The following is a 23,769-nucleotide window of genomic DNA, read 5'->3' on the forward strand; positions in this document are numbered from 1 at the left end:
GTAAGATTGGGATACTTTTGATAAAAAAATAAATAAATTATTCGTATCCCAGCAGAAGGGTGGATTTCAGGAACAAAAATGTAATAAAACTTTAAAACTGGTCCAAAAAATACAATATTTGTCCCCAAATCCCCAAACAGCTGTCAATATCAAACAAAAATATTTAATTTAATTTAATTTAATTAATGTTTTTTTTTAATCACTGATTATAAACTACATTGGCACAATCATCAGAGATGGACCAGTATGTTACGTTCTGTGCCGAGGCTTGTGTCGAGAAATCCCGGCGGCTTTCAGTAGGCGCGTTTCCATTACCCTTCAAATTGCGCAAATTGAAATTGCGAATTGAAAATACACCTAATGGAAACGCCGTCATTTCGCAATACTTTTTTATCGACATTTATATAATATCGCCAAAGTTTTGCGCAAATCTGTAATGGAAACGCGCCTAGTGAAGCGCGTATAGAGGCTTGTATCGCTTTAGAGCAATGACGTCATCGATGACGTTGACGTCCGAAGCCTCGCTTGGCCTGACTGGTTCAGGAAGCGGTTCAAATCTTGTAAATGCACAGTCCTCTGCCCTGTTAAATTCAGCCACTTTCCAGTTTTAGACTAATAATATTGCCCCTCCTGCCTATTATGAGCAAAGACTTGATTTACACACATTTGATAGCCCTATTCATTGCAAACCAATACGTTTATTACACAGTTATGTTATATTATGTTATACAATCATTATAAAATACACATTATATTCATATAAATAGAATAGTCTATGTGGAATTTTTTTTTTCTTTACCGTTATTTCTAAGCCTTAACTGGCGCAAAACTGTATCATAGATCACATCAGGTCATCTGTAATGTATCTGCTTGTTTTACACTCTTTGGCCACCAGGTGGTATTGTGAGCAAACGAAGCCTCGAGAAATGAACCCTTTTGTGAACCACTTGGATGAAAAGCTTCAATGCTTCATAAGGCTTCATCTCGCCATCACTATGGACCAGTGACAAGTAGTTGCAAAACATTGGCATTCCTTTTTTTCCATCACCATGTCCCTTTAGGGGCTCCGTAGATCAGATTTAGAAATCTGAAAAAGTGTGTATCTGGATCAGGGTGATCCAATCCAATTTTGCTTTACAAACCGGCACAAAAGTAAGATGGGTTACCTGATCCTGGATGGCAAAACATGGGATTTCCAAATTCTGATCCTGATTAAACTTTTTGAACAACTGGCTCCAGGAGCACTTGATAATTACAGACTGGTGTGTTTGATCAGGGTTGGAACTGAACTCTGGATTTAAGTAGATCTCCAAGAACAGGATTGGGCACCGATGTACCTGGATTCAGCATTTGTAGGGTTAGACTTCCACAACACTTCACTGCTCTCTGCTGGTCATCCTGGGAACTACTTAGACACTTGCAGATTTTGAATAGCCAGATTTATTGGACAAAAACGGCATCTAGTGTCTCCTTCAATATTTAAACCTATTCTTGTGTTGTTTTGTGAAATCAATGGTTTATTTATAATTGGCTGTATACTGATACTGTGCCATTCTAGTGGCTTAAAATCTATGCACATTCACAAAGAGATTCAGTCTCAAATTCTGGCTCATTTCTCTGAGATCGGTTGATATTTGGCCATCTGAGATGTAGATTGAGTTTGTTTCTTCACTGGAACAGATTTGGAGGAATTTGGAGAAAAAGTGGAAAGTCGACGGAAAAGTCCATCTCCTGTTTTCCTCTCGGATCAAAATCCACCAACATGTCTGTTTAGAATGGTTTTGGAATTGAAAACCAGGGGTCACTAGACTCGGTCCTGGAGGGCCGGTGTCCTGCAGAGTTTAGCTCCTATTTGCCTCAACCTGTCTGGAAGTTTCAAGTATATAGCAAGACCTTGATTAGCTGGTTCATGTGTGTTTGGAGCTAAAATCTAAAGGACACCGGCCCTCCAGGACCAAGTTTGGTGACCGCTGTTGTAAACAGTGCTTGATCTGTGCATATTTCTCTCCTCCTGATTCAGACAAAACTATACTTTTTTACTGCAGGAAGCATATTTAGACCAGAAGCAATGGTTTAAAGTTAAAATGCCTTAATGATGGATTTGTTTATTACAGCCACACAGATTTTCACTTTACAAGACATTAATTGATGGACTAGAGTAGTGTGGTTTCCTTGTGAATTATTGTGATGTTTTTTTTCAGCTAACCTATTTGAACTCTCATTCTGACGGCACCCATTCACACAGACGATCCATTGGTGAGATGCAATGCTAAATATTTCCAAGTCTGTTCAGATGAAGAAACAAACTCATCTACGTCTTGGATGGCCTGATGGGTGAATACATATTTTTAGCAAGTTTTAATTTTGAGGTGAACTAGTCTATTCCTTTTGGATAACATTTTACACAGGGGTCCTTGCTCCATCTCTTTATCCACCGAAAGGTCTATGGTCTGAAAAAGGAGCCCATTCTAGACAGTAATATGTGTAATGAGTGTATGTCAGTTATTGATTAGTCCGGGGGAAGGTGGTTAAGCTGTTCGTTATCATGTTATATTTCAGAAGATGAGGAGTCCAAACCTATTGGATTGCAGGGGAACATCTGTCACACTCTCCCTATAGTGGACATAGGCGTTTTCTAATTCAATAAATTCATAACCAAAAGAAATCATGCGACATATATTAAACTAAGGAATAACATCGACAAATCGTAATCCTATTCCCCAAAGCAGCTGAGCCAATGTCCCAGCGCGAGCGCGAGCCTCTCTCTATGCGCGTTCAAAATAAGAGCAGCTTCGGCTCCGCTCGGCTTTTTTCGTCTTCATCAGTATTCTTACCGTGTCCTCTTGAGTTGAAACGATTCTCAGGGACGGAGCCGCAAAGGAGGAGGGCAAGACTCCCGCATCATCGCGCCCGCTCTTTCCCTCATCAGCACCGCGGTCTATCGAGAGCCTCTGCGTTTGAACTGTGGTCACTTTTAGCATGTGTCGACTCTATATTGTGCCCGCTGTTTTGTGAACAGTGCGCGTTTGGTGGATGTGGTCGCGTGGATAAGCAGAAGACGATGATTTTGTCGGGTCTCCTCTTCCCCGCGTTATGGGGACTGGCGCTCGGCGGATCTCCAAGCGTCCAAATCGGTGAGCGCACTTCACCTGTCTACGCCTTTAGATCACAGGCATCTCGACTTGATACGTCTGACAACCGAAATTACATGATAAACGTTTTCTTTATATGTGTGCCATATGTGAGATTTTCGTGATAAAGCTATATAATATGTCTATTTTTGGAGTATTGAGACGTGATTCGTCTTATAATTGAATTATGAATCATTTGAATGTGTTCTTTTCTCAGGTGGCCTGTTCCCCAGAGGAGCAGATCAAGAGTACAGCGCGTTTCGGATCGGAATGGTTCAGTTCGGCACGACCGAATTCCGCCTCACTCCTCACATTGATAACCTGGAGGTGGCTAACAGTTTCGCCATAACAAATTGCTGTAAGTCAACATGGCCTTTTTACCACTTGAACAATTTTTTCCCCCATGAATTCTAATCTGGGTGTTGATATGAATTGGCTTACCGACGCACAGGTGTGATCATATATAAGGCAGCTAGTTTCCCCTCACTATTCATTCATCCTCCAGTCATGCCGTGTTAAATATTACAGAAGCCTTTATGGCAGCTTCTGTGCGTTATTCGTATTCGAGTTAACGCAGAATAGCTATCGCCTGCATACATGTGTTCTATTATTAACGCTGGTGTGTTATCCACTCGTTTACGCAACGCTTTAAAGGACCGGGGGCTGGTTGTTGGCAAACAATCGGTTTATCATTCAAGCAGTTTGGTTTTAATCAGTCTGAACTGTGGCACATTTTAGTTCTGGCTGTCTAGATGTGCAAACTATGCCTTGGGAAGATATATAAACCAGGTTTATTTATGGTTAACAACATGCGTATGGTTATATGTGGTTATATAAACCAGTTTTTGGGGGATGTGATAATTGGCATTCGCGGGAGCAGCATGATGATGGTTTCCACAGTAACGGAGGAGAGGAGATGGCCCCGTTTTACCAGCATCTGCACAATTAGATGGCAAATTAAACAGGTTGCCTCCCTCGAAAGTATCTAAGTGCCTTTTGTCGTTGTCGATTGTTTTACGATCGAATTTCTTTATTTTATTCTGCGATATATATAATTTAAGGGTTTGTGACAAGCGAGGCACGAGAGGGCGTAAAAGTGGACCTCGCGCGCGTCCCTCCCCCACGCATCTTACATCTGAAGCATGAAGACCAGTATTGAAGGATGAAACGCTTTACGATTCAAAAATGCGATTAATTATTATTAGTCAGCCTATAAAGATTTTTCATAATTGTTGGCCTTACACGACATCCAGACTCATTCTATCTAGTCAGATCTGTTCAATGGTTCTGTTAAACGGATTCACAAAACCGGCCTGAAGGATTCATTCACGAATCAGACTGAACGATTCGTTCACGAATGGGACTGAATCGGTCCGAGCAGTTCCGAGTCAACAACTCATTGATTCACTGAACTGAGAACGGTCTCTTTCCAACATGTCTGATTTGTAATGAGCAAATGAGAACCAGTGAGTGAATTGATACCGGTAGGCCTATTTGATGGGATGAAAAGTTACTTGTTTGGCCGAATTGCAAAAAATGTTATGAATAAAACGTCTTGGAGATTTTAAAGTATAGCCTAGTTAATAATGTAAATGTATATATATATATATGCATTTATGCATTTATGAGTTGAATCATGTTTGCAACAGACTGAACTTGGGTAAAACATAGTGTATGTGCTACATAAATACAATTAAAGAATGTTTTAGAGCATTTATAATATGTCACACTAGAATGTCAGGAAAAAAAGATTTACAATTTGTGCATGACACAAATGAACAATTGAATAATTTTTTTAAATACTTCTTTGAAACAAACTGTTCTCAAACAGTCAAAAAAATGAGTCAGATCGTCCATCATATGTATACAAATGCATTTATGTTTAATATAAATTCATAAAATTGCATCTATGTTTTTATGAGCTGAATTATGCTTGCAAGAGGCTGAATTGAAAAAAAAAAAGTAAAACAGCAATATGTATGTGCTACATACTCTTAAAAATGTTTAGGTGCAATTATAATATGTCATGTGGGAATGTCAGAAACCATGCTATGATGTCATGATGCAAATGAATAATTGATTCATTTTTTTAAACTACTGCTTTGAAACAAACTTCACAAGAAACGATTCAAATAAGTCAAATCACTACTTCTTTAGTAGAATCTAGTATTTAGTAGAATCTAACTTGCAGGCTTTTGATGAATGATAATATTGTATTGCATATCTGTAGATATGTTCAATTTTGTTTTGTTTAACAATTGCATATTTTAAGCACACAATTGCACATCATTTCTAAATAGAAATGCAATGCAAATGCATGACAGTTTTAACATTTTACACTAGCAAGGAAACACATTGCTTGATTGAGGTCCCTGAAGAGGCGCGCAAACCTGAATGGGCCGTGGAGACACCTGGCTTGGCCTTGTTAGTTTTCACCCAATCCATTAACCTGAATGAGTTGTTTCTCGGTGTGCATGATGCTTTGCGATGTGAGCTTCACTGCGACAAGTCTGTGTCTCAACAGCCTGAACTGCCGCTGATTCATGCGAATAGCCTGCCCACCCCCACATTCCTGTCCCACAGATACATACATCATGAACTGAAAATCTCAATGATACTTCAGGGTACACATACATAATATTTTGAAAATTGCTTGGGCATTTGATTGTGAGGAGGTGTGTGGAATGGGGGCCTGTGCTTACTGCTTTTCACCTGCAAATATAGAACATAATGTAGTCACTGCACCTGGAAGATGAGTAGGCCTATTATTTTGTCTTGCTATATGCAAACCTATGCCTAGACCTACATAATGGTGTATGTTTAATGCACACAAGGGATTTCCTTTGCTGTTGAATTTACCGACATGCAGATAAGGGGTGTTTCTTTTGAGGAGGCAAGGGAGGCAGTGCCTCTTTAAAAAATGGGATGGGAAAATAATTCATAGAGCAAAAATAAAGCAAAGAAAATATTACAAAAAATTGACATTAAAAGGTAAAAAGTGACACTATCTAAAAGCAACAAAAGTGTGTAAAGCTACAGTGGGAGACTCTGTCTCTCTTGCCACCCTTGAGCCCGCTGATTATTAAAAAAAACCTTAAAGCTTGAGGTGGGTAATTGAGAATGAATGGGGGAAGTCATGTGAGATGAGGCATCGTGCTATGATTGGCTATGATTAGATAGATATGATTGGATATGATATGATTTGGTTCATGTGATAAATCCCACCTCTGGTGGACGTTTTCGTGCACGTTAAATGAAAAATGCTTAAAACCACTAAATTGATGAGACCTATGCTAATTAATTCTAATAATTAGAACATTAATTACATTGCTAATGTAAAAATACAAAATCGAATTGTATTTGTGACGCTGGACCACAAAACCAGTCATAAGTCGCTGAGGGGTATATTTGTAGCAATAGCCAACAATACATTGTATGAGTCAAAATTATAATTTTTTCTTTTATGTCAAAAATCATTAAGATATTAAGTAAAGATCATGTTCCATGAAGATATTTTGTAAAATTCCTACCATAAATATATCAAAACTTATGAGAGTGAGAAACTCTATATTTGTACTAGGGATGCACCGATACCACTTTTTCCAGTACTCGCCCGATACGATACTTTTATTTTTGGTACTTGCCGATACCGAGTACCGATACCAATATTTTCATTGCATTTGTAAATTTTTAATACGAGTACAGGAGCTCAGTATCGGGCCCTAATTTGTACAGTGTACGCATGTAAAAAAAAAATATATAATAATTCCGATTTGAAGCTTGTGACATATAAATGCACACATCAACCCGATCACTTTATTTAGCGTTCATGTAAACACTATATTCAGATTCGACAATCGGAATGAATTCAGTCCAATTTAACCAAAAATTGTGCATGTAAACGTAACCATTGATGCAGATATATACATGGCATTGAGCAGGATTTTGTGGATGATAATTAAGCATTATGATAAGAATTTCTTTGCCAGAAAAGCCAACTGTTTAGACAGTTTATGGTCTGCCATAGCGAAAAACAAATTAATGTTGTAACATACAAACTCTGTTATCACTTGTTTTAGCCTTGAGGTGATTGAAGTGACTCATCGGAGACCCATCCAAGTCTATTGACAGATACTATGTGCCTTTGAAAGGTTTCAGCATTGTTGTGGCTGTTACATGTTGTATCAGAACAGTTATGTTCTTTAGTGTACAGCAGACTCTGTTATTCTGTTCAAATATATTCAAAAGCATGTTTGTTTTTGGATAGTCCCGTTTGCTTATTACTTGATGGTATTAGAGTTTGTGTTCCTGGAACACAGCAGCTTTTCTTCAGTAGTCAGACTGAATAACACATTAATGTTAACACTGAGCATACTATGCCTCCAGCTTGCGTCACTATACAACAACAACCCATTGTGACGCACCAACAACTGGAACACACACCACGGCTCTGTGGATTTCTTGATTTTAGTTGATTAATCGCAGCATTATTGTGATCAGTTTTTTGTTCAAAGATAAATCTGTCTGTTATACCAGGCAACTAAATGAATTTCTTGTTTCTTTATAACATTATAATATATACATTTTCAAATCAAAATAAATATTTCAAGGGTATTTATATATTAACAGAATAATGTACAATCAGACAGCTATTATTGAAAAATAATCCATTTCATGATGATACAAGACCATTCAATAATGACAGGCTAACTGCACATTACTGCTTTTGTGTGTTTGTAAATTTTTCAGTATTCTATTTGTTAAAGAATCCTGAAAAAATGTATCACTGTTTCCATAAAATATTAAGCAGCTATTTTTTAGCTATTTTTTTTAGCTATTTTAACCATTTTCAATGTTGATAATTATAAGAAATATTTCTTGAGCACTAAATCAGCATATAAGAATGATTTCTGTAGGATCATTTGACACTAAAGACTGTAACATAAGTCTTAACATAACAGCCTTGGTGAGTATAAGAGTCTTTCAAAAGCATTAAAAAATGTTGCTGACCCCAAACTTTTGAGCAGAATTTAATTTTCCCAATGACGATTTTCCCATTCCCGTTTAGTTTTTACTTATTGATGTCACAGACCCAATTTATACTGTGAAAAATAACCATTTTATAAATATATGTAAAATATTATAAGGACCATTTTTAGTTTCTATTCAATTTACATTGTATCTATAAAATATATATACATAAAACACACCTAAATGGCAGTTTCTGCTGGCACATATATAATGTGATCAGCATTAATAAAGTGATCTCTCTGGCACTTCTGCTAAATCTAAATCTGTCTCTCTCACATACACAACCACCAGCATGTTGAAGGCAGTATGATGATGTGTTATATGTGTGTGTGCTATATTAAAGATATTCACATCAGCGCGTCCAGAAGGGGGTGTGGAGGATTGAGTGCTGAAGACAGGATGAAAAACGAGTGACTGAGCATTTTCTCTCCTTTACTGACAGTCCCTCAATCTCAACAATCTGCAATCACCTTGAGGAACAGAAAGAGAGGTGGGGGGTGGGGTGGGGGTCAAGTAAAGCAGGGGTTTATTTAAAGGCATTAGTTAATCAGGAGAACACAGTCAACAGTTGAATGAGGAATGTGAATGTGATGTGATGATTTGGTGCTCTGCAGGGAAAAGGGCTGTTTTAAAGTCGTTAATGTATGCCTGCAAGGATAACCTGATCATTACAGAGGAAACATGTTTTTGAAGGTTAAAGATGATTACGTGTTGTCAGAAGCCGGATGAGGCCATCAATCAGTCAAAAGTGAGATGATAAGAAAGTAGCGGGGGATATGACATGTTGTTATTAAGAGGTGAGCTTGTTATTAAGGGGTGTGCAAGAAGATAGTTGTTCATGGGTACAATGTCCCAACTTGGCACATTCATATATAATTCAATTGATGTGCTGTCACATGCATGTATTGCCACATTGTAATGAATAATCATGTTTTGGTTAGCATCCATGAAAAATAAAATAAAAAAAGGATAGAATCAGAATAAATATTGTTATTTGTATTTTTAAAGTATTTTTCTGTCTGGATTATCTGGAAAAAAGGCATTACAAAATTTCTTCATTAGATTTCAAGCTAAAATATATCTATTTAATCAATATCACAGAAGAAAGAGTATCAAGTCACGTTTCCATACATAGCACTTTATACAATATAGATTGTCTCAAAACAGCTTCACAGTAATAAAAAATAACAGTATTATTGTTGCAAAGTTCTTCAAGAATCAGTGAAAAATAAAATAAAAAAAGGATAGAATCAGAATAAATATTGTTATTTGTATTTTTTAAGTATTTTTCTGTCTGGATTATCTGGAAAAAAGGCATTACAAAATTTCTTCATTAGATTTCAAGCTAAAATATATCTATTTAATCAATATCACAGAAGAAAGAGTATCAAGTCACGTTTCCATACATAGCACTTTATACAATATAGATTGTCTCAAAACAGCTTCACAGTAATAAAAAATAACAGTATTATTGTTGCAAAGTTCTTCAAGAATCAAATACATTTTCAGCTGTAAAGCAGCCCTAAAAAGATAATAGTGTCATTATTCAGCTCAGGTTAGTTCATTGTTAAATTTAGTTAACAGCATGAATGTTGCAAAGTTGACTACTATATATTTTCACTAAGTGAACTCAGCTATAAAGTCAGTTCAGTGTTTATGCAGTTTAGTTCAATAATAGTACATTGATAGCACAAGTTTATTAAATTATGAAATGACGTTACTGATGATGTACTATTTGACCACAGGATGAAGTTTCGTGCCCTTCAAGTAGAAGTCATGTAGAAGTGGGAAACTTAGAATTCTTGGTGATACGCATGTTGATTTCAAATTTGATAGAGAGAAATATAGAGATACAGTATCAGTGAGCGGAAAGCAGTTCTGTAGCTGAAAGGACAAGCACACAGAATATAGGAATGCTCTGCCTTGTAAATTTTCCTGAATCACAGATGAAGCGAAGCGAAGTGTGAAACCAGAACTTACCGTTGTACTCAATCAATGGTACGATACAATTTCATTTATATCACCTCTACATTGTAGTGTGCGTTTATGTGTGATGTTCATGAATTATTTACTCTGAACGTATGAGGAGAGACTTTAAAGCTTTAACAAAGCGCATTTTCTGTCATAAAGGCTCAATAACATCTGCATATTCAAATTATAAATGACAGGAGTGATATGTTAATGCCTTGGACCAAATGCAAATGTGGGTGCATCTCTCTCTCGTCCAAGGTCAAATGCAGAAACACCCATGATTTCTGATTACCACTGATTGACGGATCAGTCAATTGGCCTTGTCAACTGACTTTAATGTCTATGCCAATAACAGCTGACAGATCCAATTAGTTGACAGAGTTTACCTTCTTCTCATCAATCTGAAAATCTAAAAAACTACAACCTAAGATTATATTTTGTGCATTAGAACTAATGCTATACACTCTTTAAGAAAAATGGTTTAGTACCAGAACAGTACCAGGTTAGGGTTAGAGAAAAAAAATTATGATTGGTAGGAAACAACAATTTTTATGAAGTATTTTATGAAGTATAACAAGTACATGCTGAGAGTGTGTTTACTGTCTGTGTAGTTGGATGTTTGAGCTCCAAAAAACAATATTAAAATGGCTTTGAAAAGATTTTTTGTCAGTTACAGATTTAAAAAACAAAAGGGCTGGGATAAAGAACCCTAAACTTTTACACAAAACAGTTATTCGGGGACGATATATTTCCAAATAGAACTGTTATTGTGTGTGAAGAACCTTTAAAGAACCAACTTTTTTAAGAGTGTAGAACAAGCATTCATTTGTTTGAAATATTTGTAGTTGAATACTTATCCTTTAGTTGATTATACTGGAAGAATATGCTGGAAGAACATTGTTTTCTGGTCACGATTCCCTGTATGAATATGGCATACAAATTGCCATACTGAAATTCCCTACTGTACTGACAACACGTTTAGACAGCTAGAGCAATTGACACACAAATGAATCCCCAGTGCACGTATATGTGCGACCCCATTCCCATGCAGGCATATCCCATAAGCCCTGATGTGTGGCAGTGCCAGCTCAGACAGCAGCAGGAGCAGCAGGCTCTCTCTACTGTTCCGTGTGACTGCTGATCAAAGTCTCATATTTAGCTTTCTGACTGCATGCAGACTGTCTGCAGATCACTGTGTTGAGCACAAGTTGCAGCTGGATTAAGAATATGTTTCATAGTTTGACAAGCACGCAAAGTAGAATATACAGTATATATTCTGTATATACTGTATATAGTATATACAGAATATATATTCTGTATATACCCCCCCCCCATTGCACCTCTCAAATCCAGGTCTGAGGGGGACGTATTCCTCTGATATTCAAAGTAGCGGTCAGTATTTAATGACTAATTATACCAGGGTCAGAGTTTAACTTTTCCATTAAAGGGCAATTTTTGCCCCTTGGAATTGATTTCCAAGGACATTTTTATAATTAACTTTATAATTAATGTATTTGTTATTATGTCAAATACCTAACTTATTGGTTGAAGTTGGTATTTGACATTAAAGATAACAAATACATTAATTACTTCAATCGGTCATAATACTAGACTATTCTATCGACCTTAAGGCACATTAAGCCATCTTTACACTGCATAGGTGGAACAGAAGCTGCGTCTGACATGGCAATTATGTGACTGTTTAATGTTGCTCAAAGGTAGAATACATGTATTTTTACAACAATTGCATAATTCTAAATAGCCTACATAAAGTATGATTACAAATGTTGATTAATGAAATACATACACTTCTCTGTGTTTGCGGAAACAGCATGTCTGGCTACAAATTCTATATTCTGGCTGCAAAACAAGCAGCACTATCTATGAATGAGTTTATTGCTTTTTATGCATTAGACAATCAAGATTTACCCTTGGTTATTTTAGTAGCATTAAAATAACGTTTATTCAAACTGGGAATAAATTATAGCTATAAAAAAAGCGAGCAAAGAACATTTCTCATGACTGAAGCGGTCTGTGACTTCAGTATAGTGTGAGTTCTGCACTCTCGCTAAAACTCACGTTATAATCACTAAAGCTGTTTACACTGCAGAATGAATCTCTTGCCACAGTTTGTGTCTGCGATGAGAGAATTCGGAACAGTGAATTTATAACAGCTAAGGGGCGTTGTTAAAAAAAACCCTTAACTGTTATAAATTCACTGTAAACTACGGCTTCATGGGGCTTATTGCATTTATAAAATGGTTATTCCATATACGTAGTAAGGTAGTAAGGTTTCACAAAATAAAACAGAGCAAATAAAGTGTAATGATAATAAAACATCATTCTTCCGGAAAACAATGTAGTTCCTCAGAAACGGTTGTGGTTGCAACAAATTGGTTGCCGAGCAACACACAGACGTAAACAAAGGTGTATGTTTGTAGAGTAATTTACAACAGTTTCGAACGCGGCTCAACCAATCAGAATCAAGGACCAGAACTATTCGTTTTATAAGAGCATGCACACTCTTCTAAATGCCTCTGTTTGGCCATTGTATTCATATGTTCAACTGAAATGTGTATCAGTGGTTATGCTCAGTGTTGCAAAAATGCTTAAAAATAAATCTGATGCAACATGAGCAGATCAAATTTTTTATTTTCACATTTCACTTTAAATGCAACAGCCATAAAAACATTTGTTTAATTGTGCAGGGGCATTGTTTGGCCCTTTAATTTTGGACCCTCAATTATGCAATTGTACAATATTGTGCTTGTATTGAAGATTCATAATCTTGTTCATATAATTGCACATATCCAAGATGCATTACTCCTAGTTTTATGTAATTGATGTCAGACGCCATTAGCATTTACCCAGAATATTTTTTTTTTACAGAGAATATTCTTGTTGTTAAATATGTTGACATTAATAACCTTTCATTTTCGTAGGTTTTTTTTATTTTTGTGTTTGTTTTGTTTGTTTCTTCTAAATTTCAGGTCTTTGTTGTTTACAATGTGTGATCTTATGATCAAGAAATATCTGAATACTGTGTCTAAACTACATTACAGTATGCTTAGGTCAGTTCATGGTTTAATGTTGATTAATTTTATGTGTTGAATTCTTTCCATAAAAGTACTAGATCAACTGACCTTCTCCAACATTAAGTACATGTGCATAGATCTATAGTCCAACTATGGTCCATACTGGCATGATTTCAGTTAGTCTAAAAAGATCACATGACTTAAAAAAAAAAAAAAGATGTATTGCTTTAGTCTGACTGAAATTGAACTTTTAAAGTGCAAGCAAACACACTTAATTCTCCAATCGATTTCTGTCCTATTGGTTAGAGTGTAGATCATTCAGTGGCTTCTATCAAAATAAGAGACTCTATATATCAACTAAAGACTAAATACTTTAGGTTGTTGGCAGTGGTTTGAGTTAGTGTGTATATCATGTTTGCATAGATTTATTGTGTTTAAAAAGCCAGGCTGGCTTGAGGAGTGGGCGTTATCTGTGTCTAACCCATTTTTTTCTCCTCAATGCTCAGGCCCTGTCCACACGAACGTGGTTATTTTTAAAACCGCAGCTTTTTCTACACGGTTAGGCCGTTCGTCCACACGCAAACGCAGCACCAGTTCACTGAAACCGAACATTTTTAAAAACGCCTGCCAGGGTGAAGATTTTTTAAAACTCCGGAGTTTTTGGCTTGTGACGTCGGCGCCTGCGCTGTTATCTCCGCCTACTGGAGACTTTTTCAGGCTTCTGATTGGCCAACATGGCTTTACAGTTGAGATTATATCGCCACCTGTTGGTTTGGCATGCTCTTGACAGTGCTTAATAGCATGCGTTTGCGTTTTCATGTGGACGGAGATTTTTTCTTAAACGGAAGAAGGAAAAACTATAAAAATACCCGTGTACGTGTGGACATGGCCTCAGTCACACATTCTCAGATCGGATTAAGCTCAATACTCTCAGACTAGTCTATCAACCAATAGAACTACAGGCACTGATTCAGCTCTTATGTCCCCTTCCTAAATTTAGCATAAGAGAACTGACCTCACACCAGTGACAATGAGCTTACCACTTTCAATAGTCAAAAAAGTTGCATTTGTAAGTTAAATATTTTCTGGTGTGTCAGTCAGTGGTAAGTCCAGAAAATTTTCATCTTGAGTATGGTGCATCCCTTTTTATAGTCTTTGACACTTTTACCCTATATTTTTTCTCAGGGCTGCACAATTAAGTTATTTTACTACATTACCATCCAGGCAAATATTTAAGGATGTGCACTAATAAGAATGTACAGCATGATGAATATACTGTACCATGGAACAGTCGAAACTGGTAGATATTTTGCCATTCAGTTTTTTTAATACCAAATTTGCATGGCTATTATTGGGCAGGACTGCATCAAAGAAGCATTGAGTAATGTGAAAATACAGAATTTATTAAGGGGTTTAAGTGTTGGTTGCAAAACAATGTTGACATTTTACAGTGATTTTAAAACAATTTTACAATGACTACAAATGTTCCTCATACAATTAATTTGTTATGAATAATCGTCTTTTGTTTGCTCTGTCAAGATCCAAGTAAAAAAAGGAAAATATTCAAGTGAAATGTGTGTTTAATTTGTACAGCACTTTTCAAGTTTTTAACTCATTCACTGAACTCGGATTATGCAAAAATCATTATCACATGGTTATTTCTAATGCAAACCAATATTTTGGTCACACTGGTGCCCAGCCCTACCAGCCATAATCTAACTTGAAAGTATATATTTATATTTATATTTAATTGTGAATGCTAATTTTGCATTTAGATTACCACTGGCATCATCTAATGCTCACTTAAAGTCAGGATGAAATGAAATCTCATGTTATGTATTTTGGAAATGCATTAAAGGATAAGTTCACTTCCAGAATAAACATTTCCTGATAATTTACTCACCCTCATGTCATCCAAGATGTTCATGTCTTTCTGTCTTCAGTCAAAAAGAAATTAAGGTTTTTGAAAAAAAAAAAATTCCAGGATTTTTCTCCATATAGTGGACTTCAACGGTGGCCAATGGGTTGAAGGTCCAAATTGCAGTTTCAGTGCAGCTTCAAAGGGCTCTACATGTTCCCAACCGAGGAATAAGGGTCTTATCTAGCGAAATGATTGGTCATATTCTAAAAAAAATAAAAAATGTATATACTTTTTCGACACACATTACCTAGTCACGTTGGAAAGGTCACACTTGACGTCAGAATAACCGACCCAAAAGTCAAACGCCGTTTACAAAAAAAGGTCAAACAGCGATGTCGGATAATTTTGAAGTTGGAGGAGAAAATGATATGGAGTTTTTCACCCTACCCTACCTTTTGAACTGAAGTACACAGACAAAGAACTAACCACGTGTGACTTTTCCAACGTGATTACATAATGCGTGAAGTCACACCTGCGCATCCGCATTTGTGGTTAAAAAGTATATAAATTTAAATTTTTTTTAGAAAATGACAGATTGTTTCACTAGGTAAGACCCTTATTCCTCGGCTGGGATCGTGTAGAGCCCTTGGAAGCGGCATTGAAACTGCAATTTGGACCTTCAACCCATTGGTCCCCATTGAAGTCCACTATATGGAGAAAAATCCTGGAATATTTTCCTCAAAAACCTTCATTTCTTTTCGACTGAAGAAAGAAAGATATGGACATCTTGGATGACATGGGGGTGAGTAAATTATCAGGAATTTTTTATTCTGGAAGTAGACTAATACTTTAATTGCATTGTGAACGATTTATCAATACATATGTTTCATTTTAATCAGCAGAATGTCAAATCTCAATCTTGCGGTTAAATAACAGGCTGCTTTCTGGTAACGTAAGAAGGACATCTCTAGTTGTTTAGTCCAATCATTTGCCTAATCAACAACTAATGGTTAGAAGCGAGTCCCCGCACAAAATATTTTTATTTTTTGATAATCTGTCTCACTCGGATATACATTACTACACAGATGAAAAGAGATGGCGCTACGTCTCTTTGCAAGTTCATTGCAACTTTAATTTATGAAAATATCAATAATTTAATTAAATGTAATGTGAAATCTGAAAATGAATATCTATTTATTATTTAGACAAAAAAAGGTTCATTTTAAATTGTAATGTCAGACATTTATTGGTATTGGCCAGAATTGTAATATCTTGTTATCTTACAATATTTTAGTCAGTTTAGTTACTGTGTATTGAAGTCTGTTACCGTTTTTTTTTTCCGTTTTTTTTTTCAGTTTGCTCACAGTTTTCCAGAGGAGTGTATGCCATCTTTGGCTTCTACGATAAGAAGTCGGTGAACACCATCACTTCATTCTGTGAGACGCTGCACGTGTCCTTCATCACACCCAGTTTTCCTGCTGATGGGCTAAACCAGTTTGTTCTGCAGATGAGGCCTGATATCAAAGGTCCTCTCATCAGCCTGGTGGAGTATTACAAGTGGGAGAAGTTCGCCTATCTGTATGACAGCGACTTGTAAAAGGGCTTCTGCTGTTGTTTGGCAGTCTCAGAATTTCTGATATTGCGACTGTGCTAGCTGAATGCTTTCTGAATGTTTTCACTATTGACTGGAGTGTCCGTGATGTGCTGCATCTCTGGTTTGAGGCGGCGAAATAAATCTCTCCCCCAAGACCTAGATATGAAATCAACCGAGAGAGGGAGAGGAGGGAGAGATGCGCAGTAAGGAGGGAAGCTTAAGAGAAGAGGAGTATTAAAGGGCAGATGACCAAAAGAGAGAACGCTGAAATAAAGAGAGCGAGGAGGAGAAATGATAAATGAAGGAGAAAAAGTGTCCCAAGGGGCCTTCTAGTGCAATAAAAATACTCCTGATATCAAGGTCTCTGGGTGTAATTTGGAGCAGTGGTTGATTAAAGTAGAACAGTGGTTAAAACAGAGAGTAACCGTAATTGAGATTGAATCTCATTTAAAAAGACACAGTGAGGCAAGTAGACGTGGGGTTTTAAAGCAATTACACTTTAGGAAGGTAATTAAAGCTTGAGCAGATTGATGAAAAATTTTATGAAGACATTTGATGTGAGGCACTCACTGCTGTGCGTCTCCATATGTAGGTCTGTCTACCCTGCAGGCAGTGCTGGACACAGCAGCAGAGAGGAAATGGCAGGTAACAGCCATAAACGTTGGAAACCTGAAGGATGAGTGGAAAGACGAGGCATATCGCTCCCTCTTTCAGGACCTGGAGAACAAGAAAGAGAGGAGAGTCATTTTAGACTGTGAACAGGACAAAGTCAAGGACATTATGGAGCAGGTGAATGACGCACTAAAAACACATTACAGCACACGTGTAAGGTCAGGAATGTAGTTAAAGGATGATGTACTGCGTACACCTTTAACATTCATTATGAGGCGCTTTAATTAAATTGCTCTTGTGAACGACGTTTTTTGTCTGCTTCTCCTTAGGTGATCACGATCGGTCGACATGTGAAAGGATATCATTACATCATTGCAAATTTTGTAAGTTGTCAAAGATCTTTTTTTTTTTTTTTTTTTCGGCTGTCAGTTAAAAGAAACATTTTTCCCAACAATGATTTTAACTCACTTATTTACTCACCCGCTTTTTGTTCCAAAACCATTTGATATTCAGTGTTTCGAGGAGAAAGTTTTAAAATAAATCCAATGCAGCTAAATTATACAGTTAGCAGGAGTTGTGTCAAGCTCCCAAAAATTTAAAAAGCACCAGATAGGTGGCTAATATTGCTTATGCAATATATTCCAGGTCTTCTAAATCTAAAAAGTTGCTTTGCACTTTTATAGTGCCAAAAAATGGCCTTTTACCAGAATAATCACATTTAAAAAATAAAGCTGTAATATTTTGAGAATTGTGACCTTGGAGCACAAAACCAGTCATAAGGGTCAATTTTTCGAAATTGAGACGTATACATCATGAATAAATAAGCTTTCCATTGATGTATGGTTTGTTAGGATAGGACCATATTTGGCCGAGATACAACTATTTGAAAATCTGGAATCTGGGATTGCAAAATAATAAAAATATTGAGAAAATCGCCTTTAAATTTGTCCAAATGAAGTTCTTAGCAATGCATATTACTAATCAAAAATTAAGTTTTAATATATTTACAGTTGGAAATTTACAAAATATCTTCATGGAACATGATCTTTACTTAATATCCTAATGATTTTTGGCATAAAAAAAAAATCTATAATTTTGACCCATACAATGTATGTTTGGCTATTGCTACAAATATACACCAGTGACTTAAGACTGGTTTTGTGGTCCAGGGTCACAATTAAGTCAAAATTATGAGAATTACGTCAATTACGTCACGTCATTATGAGATTAATGTCATAATATTAGCTATGATAATAAAGTCATAAGGAAAGTAACATTTCTACAACAACATTTGAGAAAACGGCATTTAAAAAAAATCCAGGATTACGACAATAAAGTAATATTTTGAGAAAAAAAGTCACAATTACAAGAATAAAGTCAAAATATGTTGAGAATAATGTCAAAATTACAAGAATAAAATCATAGCAATATGAGAATTAAGTTGAAATATTTTGGGGAAAAAAAGTCCAAATTACGAGAATGAAGTCAAAATATTTTGAGAATAATGTCAAAATTACAAGAATAAAGTCAAAATTACGAGAACAGAGTTGAAATATTTTGAGAATAAAGTCAAAATTACGACAATAGAGTTGAAATATTTTGAGAATAAAGTCAAAATTACGAGAATAGAGTTGAAATATTTTGAGAATAAATTCAAAATTACGAGAATAAAGTCAAAATATTTTGAGCATAAAGTCAAAATTACGAGATTAAGTCTGAATAAAGTCATACTGTCTCTGTGAGTATGTGACACATGGTATGATTTCTGCTAATAGTCCCATATATATTCAAATAACTTGCCAGGCCACCGGAATTTCTTGCGGTGCTCCCAATCCAGTCCATTTGCATGCACAATATAAGCTATACCCTCAAAATATTTTAACTTTAATCTCAAAATATTTTGACTTTATTCTCGCAATTTTGACTTTTCTTAAAATATTTTGACTTTATTTTTAGAATTTTGACTTCTCAAACTATTCTCCAAATATTATTATTTTTTACGTGGCACTAAAATGGCATCGTACATTTCAGATGGCACAAAAGAGGCATTTTCTTGAATGTTTGTCAGTTTTTTTTCTCCTGAATAAATTCAGATTCCTACATAACTGCTGCAGTGTCCGGAATCTAATGATAAACCAGTGCTGATGTGCCAAAAAGCCAAGAGCTTCTTTGTTGGTAAATCCTATCCTGTATATGTAAGATTTATAAAATCCTGCTAATTATAAAATTTACTAAATCCTGCACATCCATTTCTTGCGTTGCAGAAGCCCACTGATGCAGTCCTATTCCTATTGTTATAATTACACCATTTCTTTTAATAATTTTTTTTTTATTTTTTTATTTGCCTACACAAATTAGGGATGCTTTTTTTTTTTTTTTTACAATTTGTCCAGAAATTAAGATAAATGCTAAAAAGCTAATCCCTAAATGTTTTTGTTGTTTGGAAAAGAGCAGCTTGGACATACTGCTAAGCATCCCTTTTTGTAAGATTCAGTATGGAGGGGCGAATGTGTCTGGATTTCAGATAGTGGATTTTGATGACCCGCTTGTTGCTAAATTTGACCAGCGCTGGGAGGCACTGGAGGAGAAGGAGTACCCTGGAGCAGACAACAGAATCAGGGTGAAGGAGGGCAAATATTTAAATCATGCTCAAATAAAAATGCAACTGGCAGCATTTTGAACATAGTTATTATATCTATTTGTTATGAATGTTATATCTATCATAAAACACCAAGAAAGACATTTTTATGGTCTTCATATTTCTTTCCCTTGCAGTACACTTCCGCTCTCACATATGATGCTGTGCAAGTAATGACCGAGGCATTCCGCTTTCTGCATAAACAAAGGATTGACATCAGTCGCCGTGGCAACAACGGAGACTGCCTGGCCAATCCTGCGGTGCCGTGGGCTCAGGGGGTGGAGATAGAGCGTGCTCTCAAGCAGGTCTGCTCTGCCAGCACATTATCAATGCCTGCTGTCTGTGTGTGAGAACTTTATAACATTTAACATTTGCGCATGTGTTTAATCAGGTGCGTGTGGACGGATTGACAGGAAATATTCAATTTGATCAGTACGGCAGAAGAGTGAATTACACAGTCAATGTCATGGAGCTGAAAAACAGTGGCCCTGTGAAGGTAACACAGACTTAAACTAAATCTCTTCTTTTTCAAGAACTTGAGTACTTGTGGTGGGGACGGGAATTGTAAGAATTTTTACTAGAGATTTTTACTAGATTCTGATTTCAATTCCACTTAATACCTAATAATGATTCTTACACCCCTGCCCTAAAATTAGTTCTAATTATATGATAACTAAAATCTAAAGCAATATTTTTTGAATTTTTTTAAAGAAATGTATTCATCAAGAATGCATTAAACTGATTAAAAAGTGAAAATAAAGACTTTTACATTGTTACAAAAAGCTTCTGTTTCAAATAAAAGCTGTTCTTTGGAACTGTCTATTCAACATTCATAATACTGTTATTTTAATTTGTTATAATATTTCACAGTATTATTGTTTTGACTGTATTTTTAATCAAAAACAGATCTGCCTTGTACACATTAAACATTTGTAAACAGACAAATCATACTGACCCAGAACATTTGAACGGCATTGTATATGTTATCATCTGACAAGTATCACAAGCTTTAAGTTAATATGAATTGATATAAACTTTTTATCTGATCTGAAAGCATTACAATTTCATTGGTAGCTGAAAGCTTAATAAAAATATGCTTTGATAAAATACTGAACTGTTAAATGAATACACAATGGCTTTTATAAATGATGGGCATGAGTTCGAGAATGATTCTTTATTCATTGTAATTCATTACAAAGAACCAGTTCATAAAAGTAATTATTGAACATTGATTGTGAAGAATGTTTGCGCAGCCAGTGTGGGCAACACAGTATAAAGGTGTGTTGACAGTCTTATTTCACTGCACACAGTCTTTCTCTTTCATCACATTCAAGTCAGACTACAAGCAGACAGCCAAGCTCAAACATCATTTCTTTTTCCTTGGCACTGTTGATTCAGTCGTATAACAGCACCACTGCTGAAAAAAAAATACATTATAGAATGAACCAAAATGTCCAGAAGAATGGTTTTGAGTAAGGTTCTTGATTCCTAACTCCAACTTTGTGTTTTGTATTCTGAACAGAAGTGAAGTTCAATTTCATGAGTGTGTACTTTTCCTCAGATTGGTTACTGGAATGAGGTGGACAAAATGGTGGTGACAAAATCTGACCTTTTCCCCAACGACACCATGGGAATGGAGAATAAAACAGTTGTTGTGACGACAATCCTGGTAAGAGGTATTCCATGGTATTCCACATCAAGAGCGACTGAAATCACCTACATTCGAAAATGTTAACATATTTCCCACCCTGCTTTTTTGTTGTAGGAGGCACCATATGTAATGCTGAAAAAGAATGCAGAGTTATTCACCGATAATGAACGTTATGAGGGATACTGTGTGGACCTGGCAGCCGAGATTGCAAAGCATTGTGGCTTTAAGTATCAGCTGAGGATTGTGGCAGATGGAAAGTATGGCGCACGAGATGCTGAGACCAAGATCTGGAATGGCATGGTTGGGGAACTGGTGTACGGGGTGAGAAGTAAAGCATACACTCACTCACACAAGAGTGCACTCTTGAGAAACAGTGAACACCAGCTCCTCATTGTACATTTCCTATAGGCCTATGTGTGTCATTCGACTAATTCCTCCTCTTTTCACTGTTGACAGAAAGCAGACATAGCTGTAGCTCCTCTTACCATCACTCTGGTCAGAGAGGAGGTGATCGACTTCTCGAAACCTTTCATGAGTCTGGGCATATCCATTATGATCAAGAAACCACAGAAATCCAAGCCGGGTGTCTTCTCTTTCCTGGACCCGCTGGCCTACGAGATCTGGATGTGCATTGTATTTGCCTACATCGGAGTTAGCGTTGTGCTCTTCCTCGTTAGCCGCTTCAGCCCTTACGAGTGGCACACTGAGGAGTTTGAGGATGGGCAGCTGGGCCCTAGCGAATCTACGAACGAATTTGGAATCTTTAATAGTCTGTGGTTTTCTCTGGGCGCTTTTATGCAGCAGGGATGCGATATTTCGCCAAGGTTGGTGCATGCAGTGGGCGCTAATGCTAGCTGGCTAGCGCGTGGGGTGTGCTTTCGGCTTTGTGCATCGACAGTTTTCCCACCGATGCCGTGGTTTGTGGATGTTCACGCTCCTGCAGCTCGTGCTTCATATCCATTTCCATTGCAAATAACCTAGGTGTTATATAACTCCCTTGTCCCCAACTTCAGTGTATCATGGGTAAGAAGAAAGAGCCACCACAGGATTAGAAATGTTTAATCAAAGATGTGGTTTAAACTTTGGTTGAACATTTCTTTTGTGAACATGTACTCACCCGGTTGGGAACAGTAAGATGCACAAGGTCGCCGTTTCCTGCCCTCTTGGAGTGGTACCGTGTTTCGGCTGCATATTCCCCATTTTCTCCAAAGTGAAAGGGTTTTCTTTCTTTCTTTCTTTGGGATTTTATAGTAACAAGATGCTGGTTCTGTTGGTGAAGCGTGTGATCGTTTGTGTGTGGCTGACTGTGTTTGCTGTGTGTAGGTCCTTGTCTGGCCGTATAGTTGGTGGTGTGTGGTGGTTTTTCACTCTCATCATCATCTCCTCCTACACGGCTAACCTGGCTGCCTTTCTCACTGTGGAGAGGATGGTGTCACCTATCGAGAGTGCTGAAGACTTGGCCAAACAGACTGAGATTGCCTATGGGACACTGGATGCAGGCTCCACCAAAGAGTTCTTTAGGGTGAGTGGACCAGTGTGGACAGTATGGAAGGGCTGCAGACAGGCACTGTCCTAACTAGCCACAGCCCAACCATCAGTAACAAATGAAAAATAACATATTTTCCTTAGACCTTAAATACATATGCGTATACACATAGTTTTAAAAAATATGTTTTTAAAGGGGTCATCGAATGCCCATTTTCCACAAGTTGATATGATTCTTTAGGGTCTTAATGAAAAGTCTATAACATACTTTGGTAAAAATTTCTCAATGGTAGTGTAAAACAACACCCGTTTTACCCTTTCAAAAACAGCTCTGTTTACAGCAAGCCATTTCGGTGCATGTCCCTTTAAATGCTGATGAGCTCTGCTCACCCCGCCCCTCTCTTCCGTGGGGTGACGAACCGTTCTCATGAGACTGTAAACTGTAGCTGCATTCATCGTTAAACTTGCAAACTAGCACATTATTAGGAAAGGCGATTTGCAAAGATTCATTAAAAAAACATGCTTCTTCTGTAGGTGAAGCTGGATCATGAATAATTCGCGCGAACATAGACGCATTTAGGTACATCGGGGGCGCATTCCCTTTAAAAACAAAAGTAATCATCTGCGTCTTCAGCGGCTCAGACGTCTGGAATAAACGACGACTGCTATGTTCATTATTACATCCAACAACAAAACACCTCAATCGCTTAGGAGACATTCTTGTCAACACCTGGTCCAGCATTGAAACAATGGTGGACTT

General features: G+C 36.9%; 1 protein-coding gene and 1 long non-coding RNA gene across 2 annotated transcripts in view; one reads left to right on the forward strand and one right to left on the reverse strand.

Moving 5' to 3' along the window:
- Positions 1-2,180: 2,180 nt before the first annotated feature.
- LOC107745057 (uncharacterized) lies at positions 2,181-15,851 on the reverse strand. The gene is made up of 3 exons (XR_001640561.1): positions 15,814-15,851; positions 5,120-5,122; positions 2,181-2,311 (listed from the first exon to the last, which is right to left on the reverse strand). It is a non-coding gene; the product is annotated as an uncharacterized LOC107745057 (long non-coding RNA).
- The window catches only part of LOC107745055 (glutamate receptor 2-like), a 31,504-nt gene continuing 10,567 nt past the window's right edge, over positions 2,833-23,769 (forward strand). The window contains exons 1-12 of the mRNA XM_016558883.1: positions 2,833-3,134; positions 3,349-3,489; positions 16,385-16,622; positions 17,214-17,412; positions 17,565-17,618; positions 19,685-19,855; positions 20,011-20,178; positions 20,265-20,369; positions 21,435-21,542; positions 21,639-21,845; positions 21,981-22,348; positions 22,848-23,046. Of these exons, the coding sequence (XP_016414369.1) occupies positions 3,062-3,134; positions 3,349-3,489; positions 16,385-16,622; positions 17,214-17,412; positions 17,565-17,618; positions 19,685-19,855; positions 20,011-20,178; positions 20,265-20,369; positions 21,435-21,542; positions 21,639-21,845; positions 21,981-22,348; positions 22,848-23,046 (2,031 nt within the window). The 5' untranslated portion in view covers positions 2,833-3,061. The remainder of the gene's footprint in view (positions 3,135-3,348; positions 3,490-16,384; positions 16,623-17,213; positions 17,413-17,564; positions 17,619-19,684; positions 19,856-20,010; positions 20,179-20,264; positions 20,370-21,434; positions 21,543-21,638; positions 21,846-21,980; positions 22,349-22,847; positions 23,047-23,769) is intronic.

Source organism: Sinocyclocheilus rhinocerous, unplaced genomic scaffold (genome assembly GCF_001515625.1).
Source record: "Sinocyclocheilus rhinocerous isolate Xijiao unplaced genomic scaffold, SAMN03320098_v1.1 scaffold888, whole genome shotgun sequence".
Classification (NCBI taxonomy): domain Eukaryota; kingdom Metazoa; phylum Chordata; class Actinopteri; order Cypriniformes; family Cyprinidae; genus Sinocyclocheilus; species Sinocyclocheilus rhinocerous.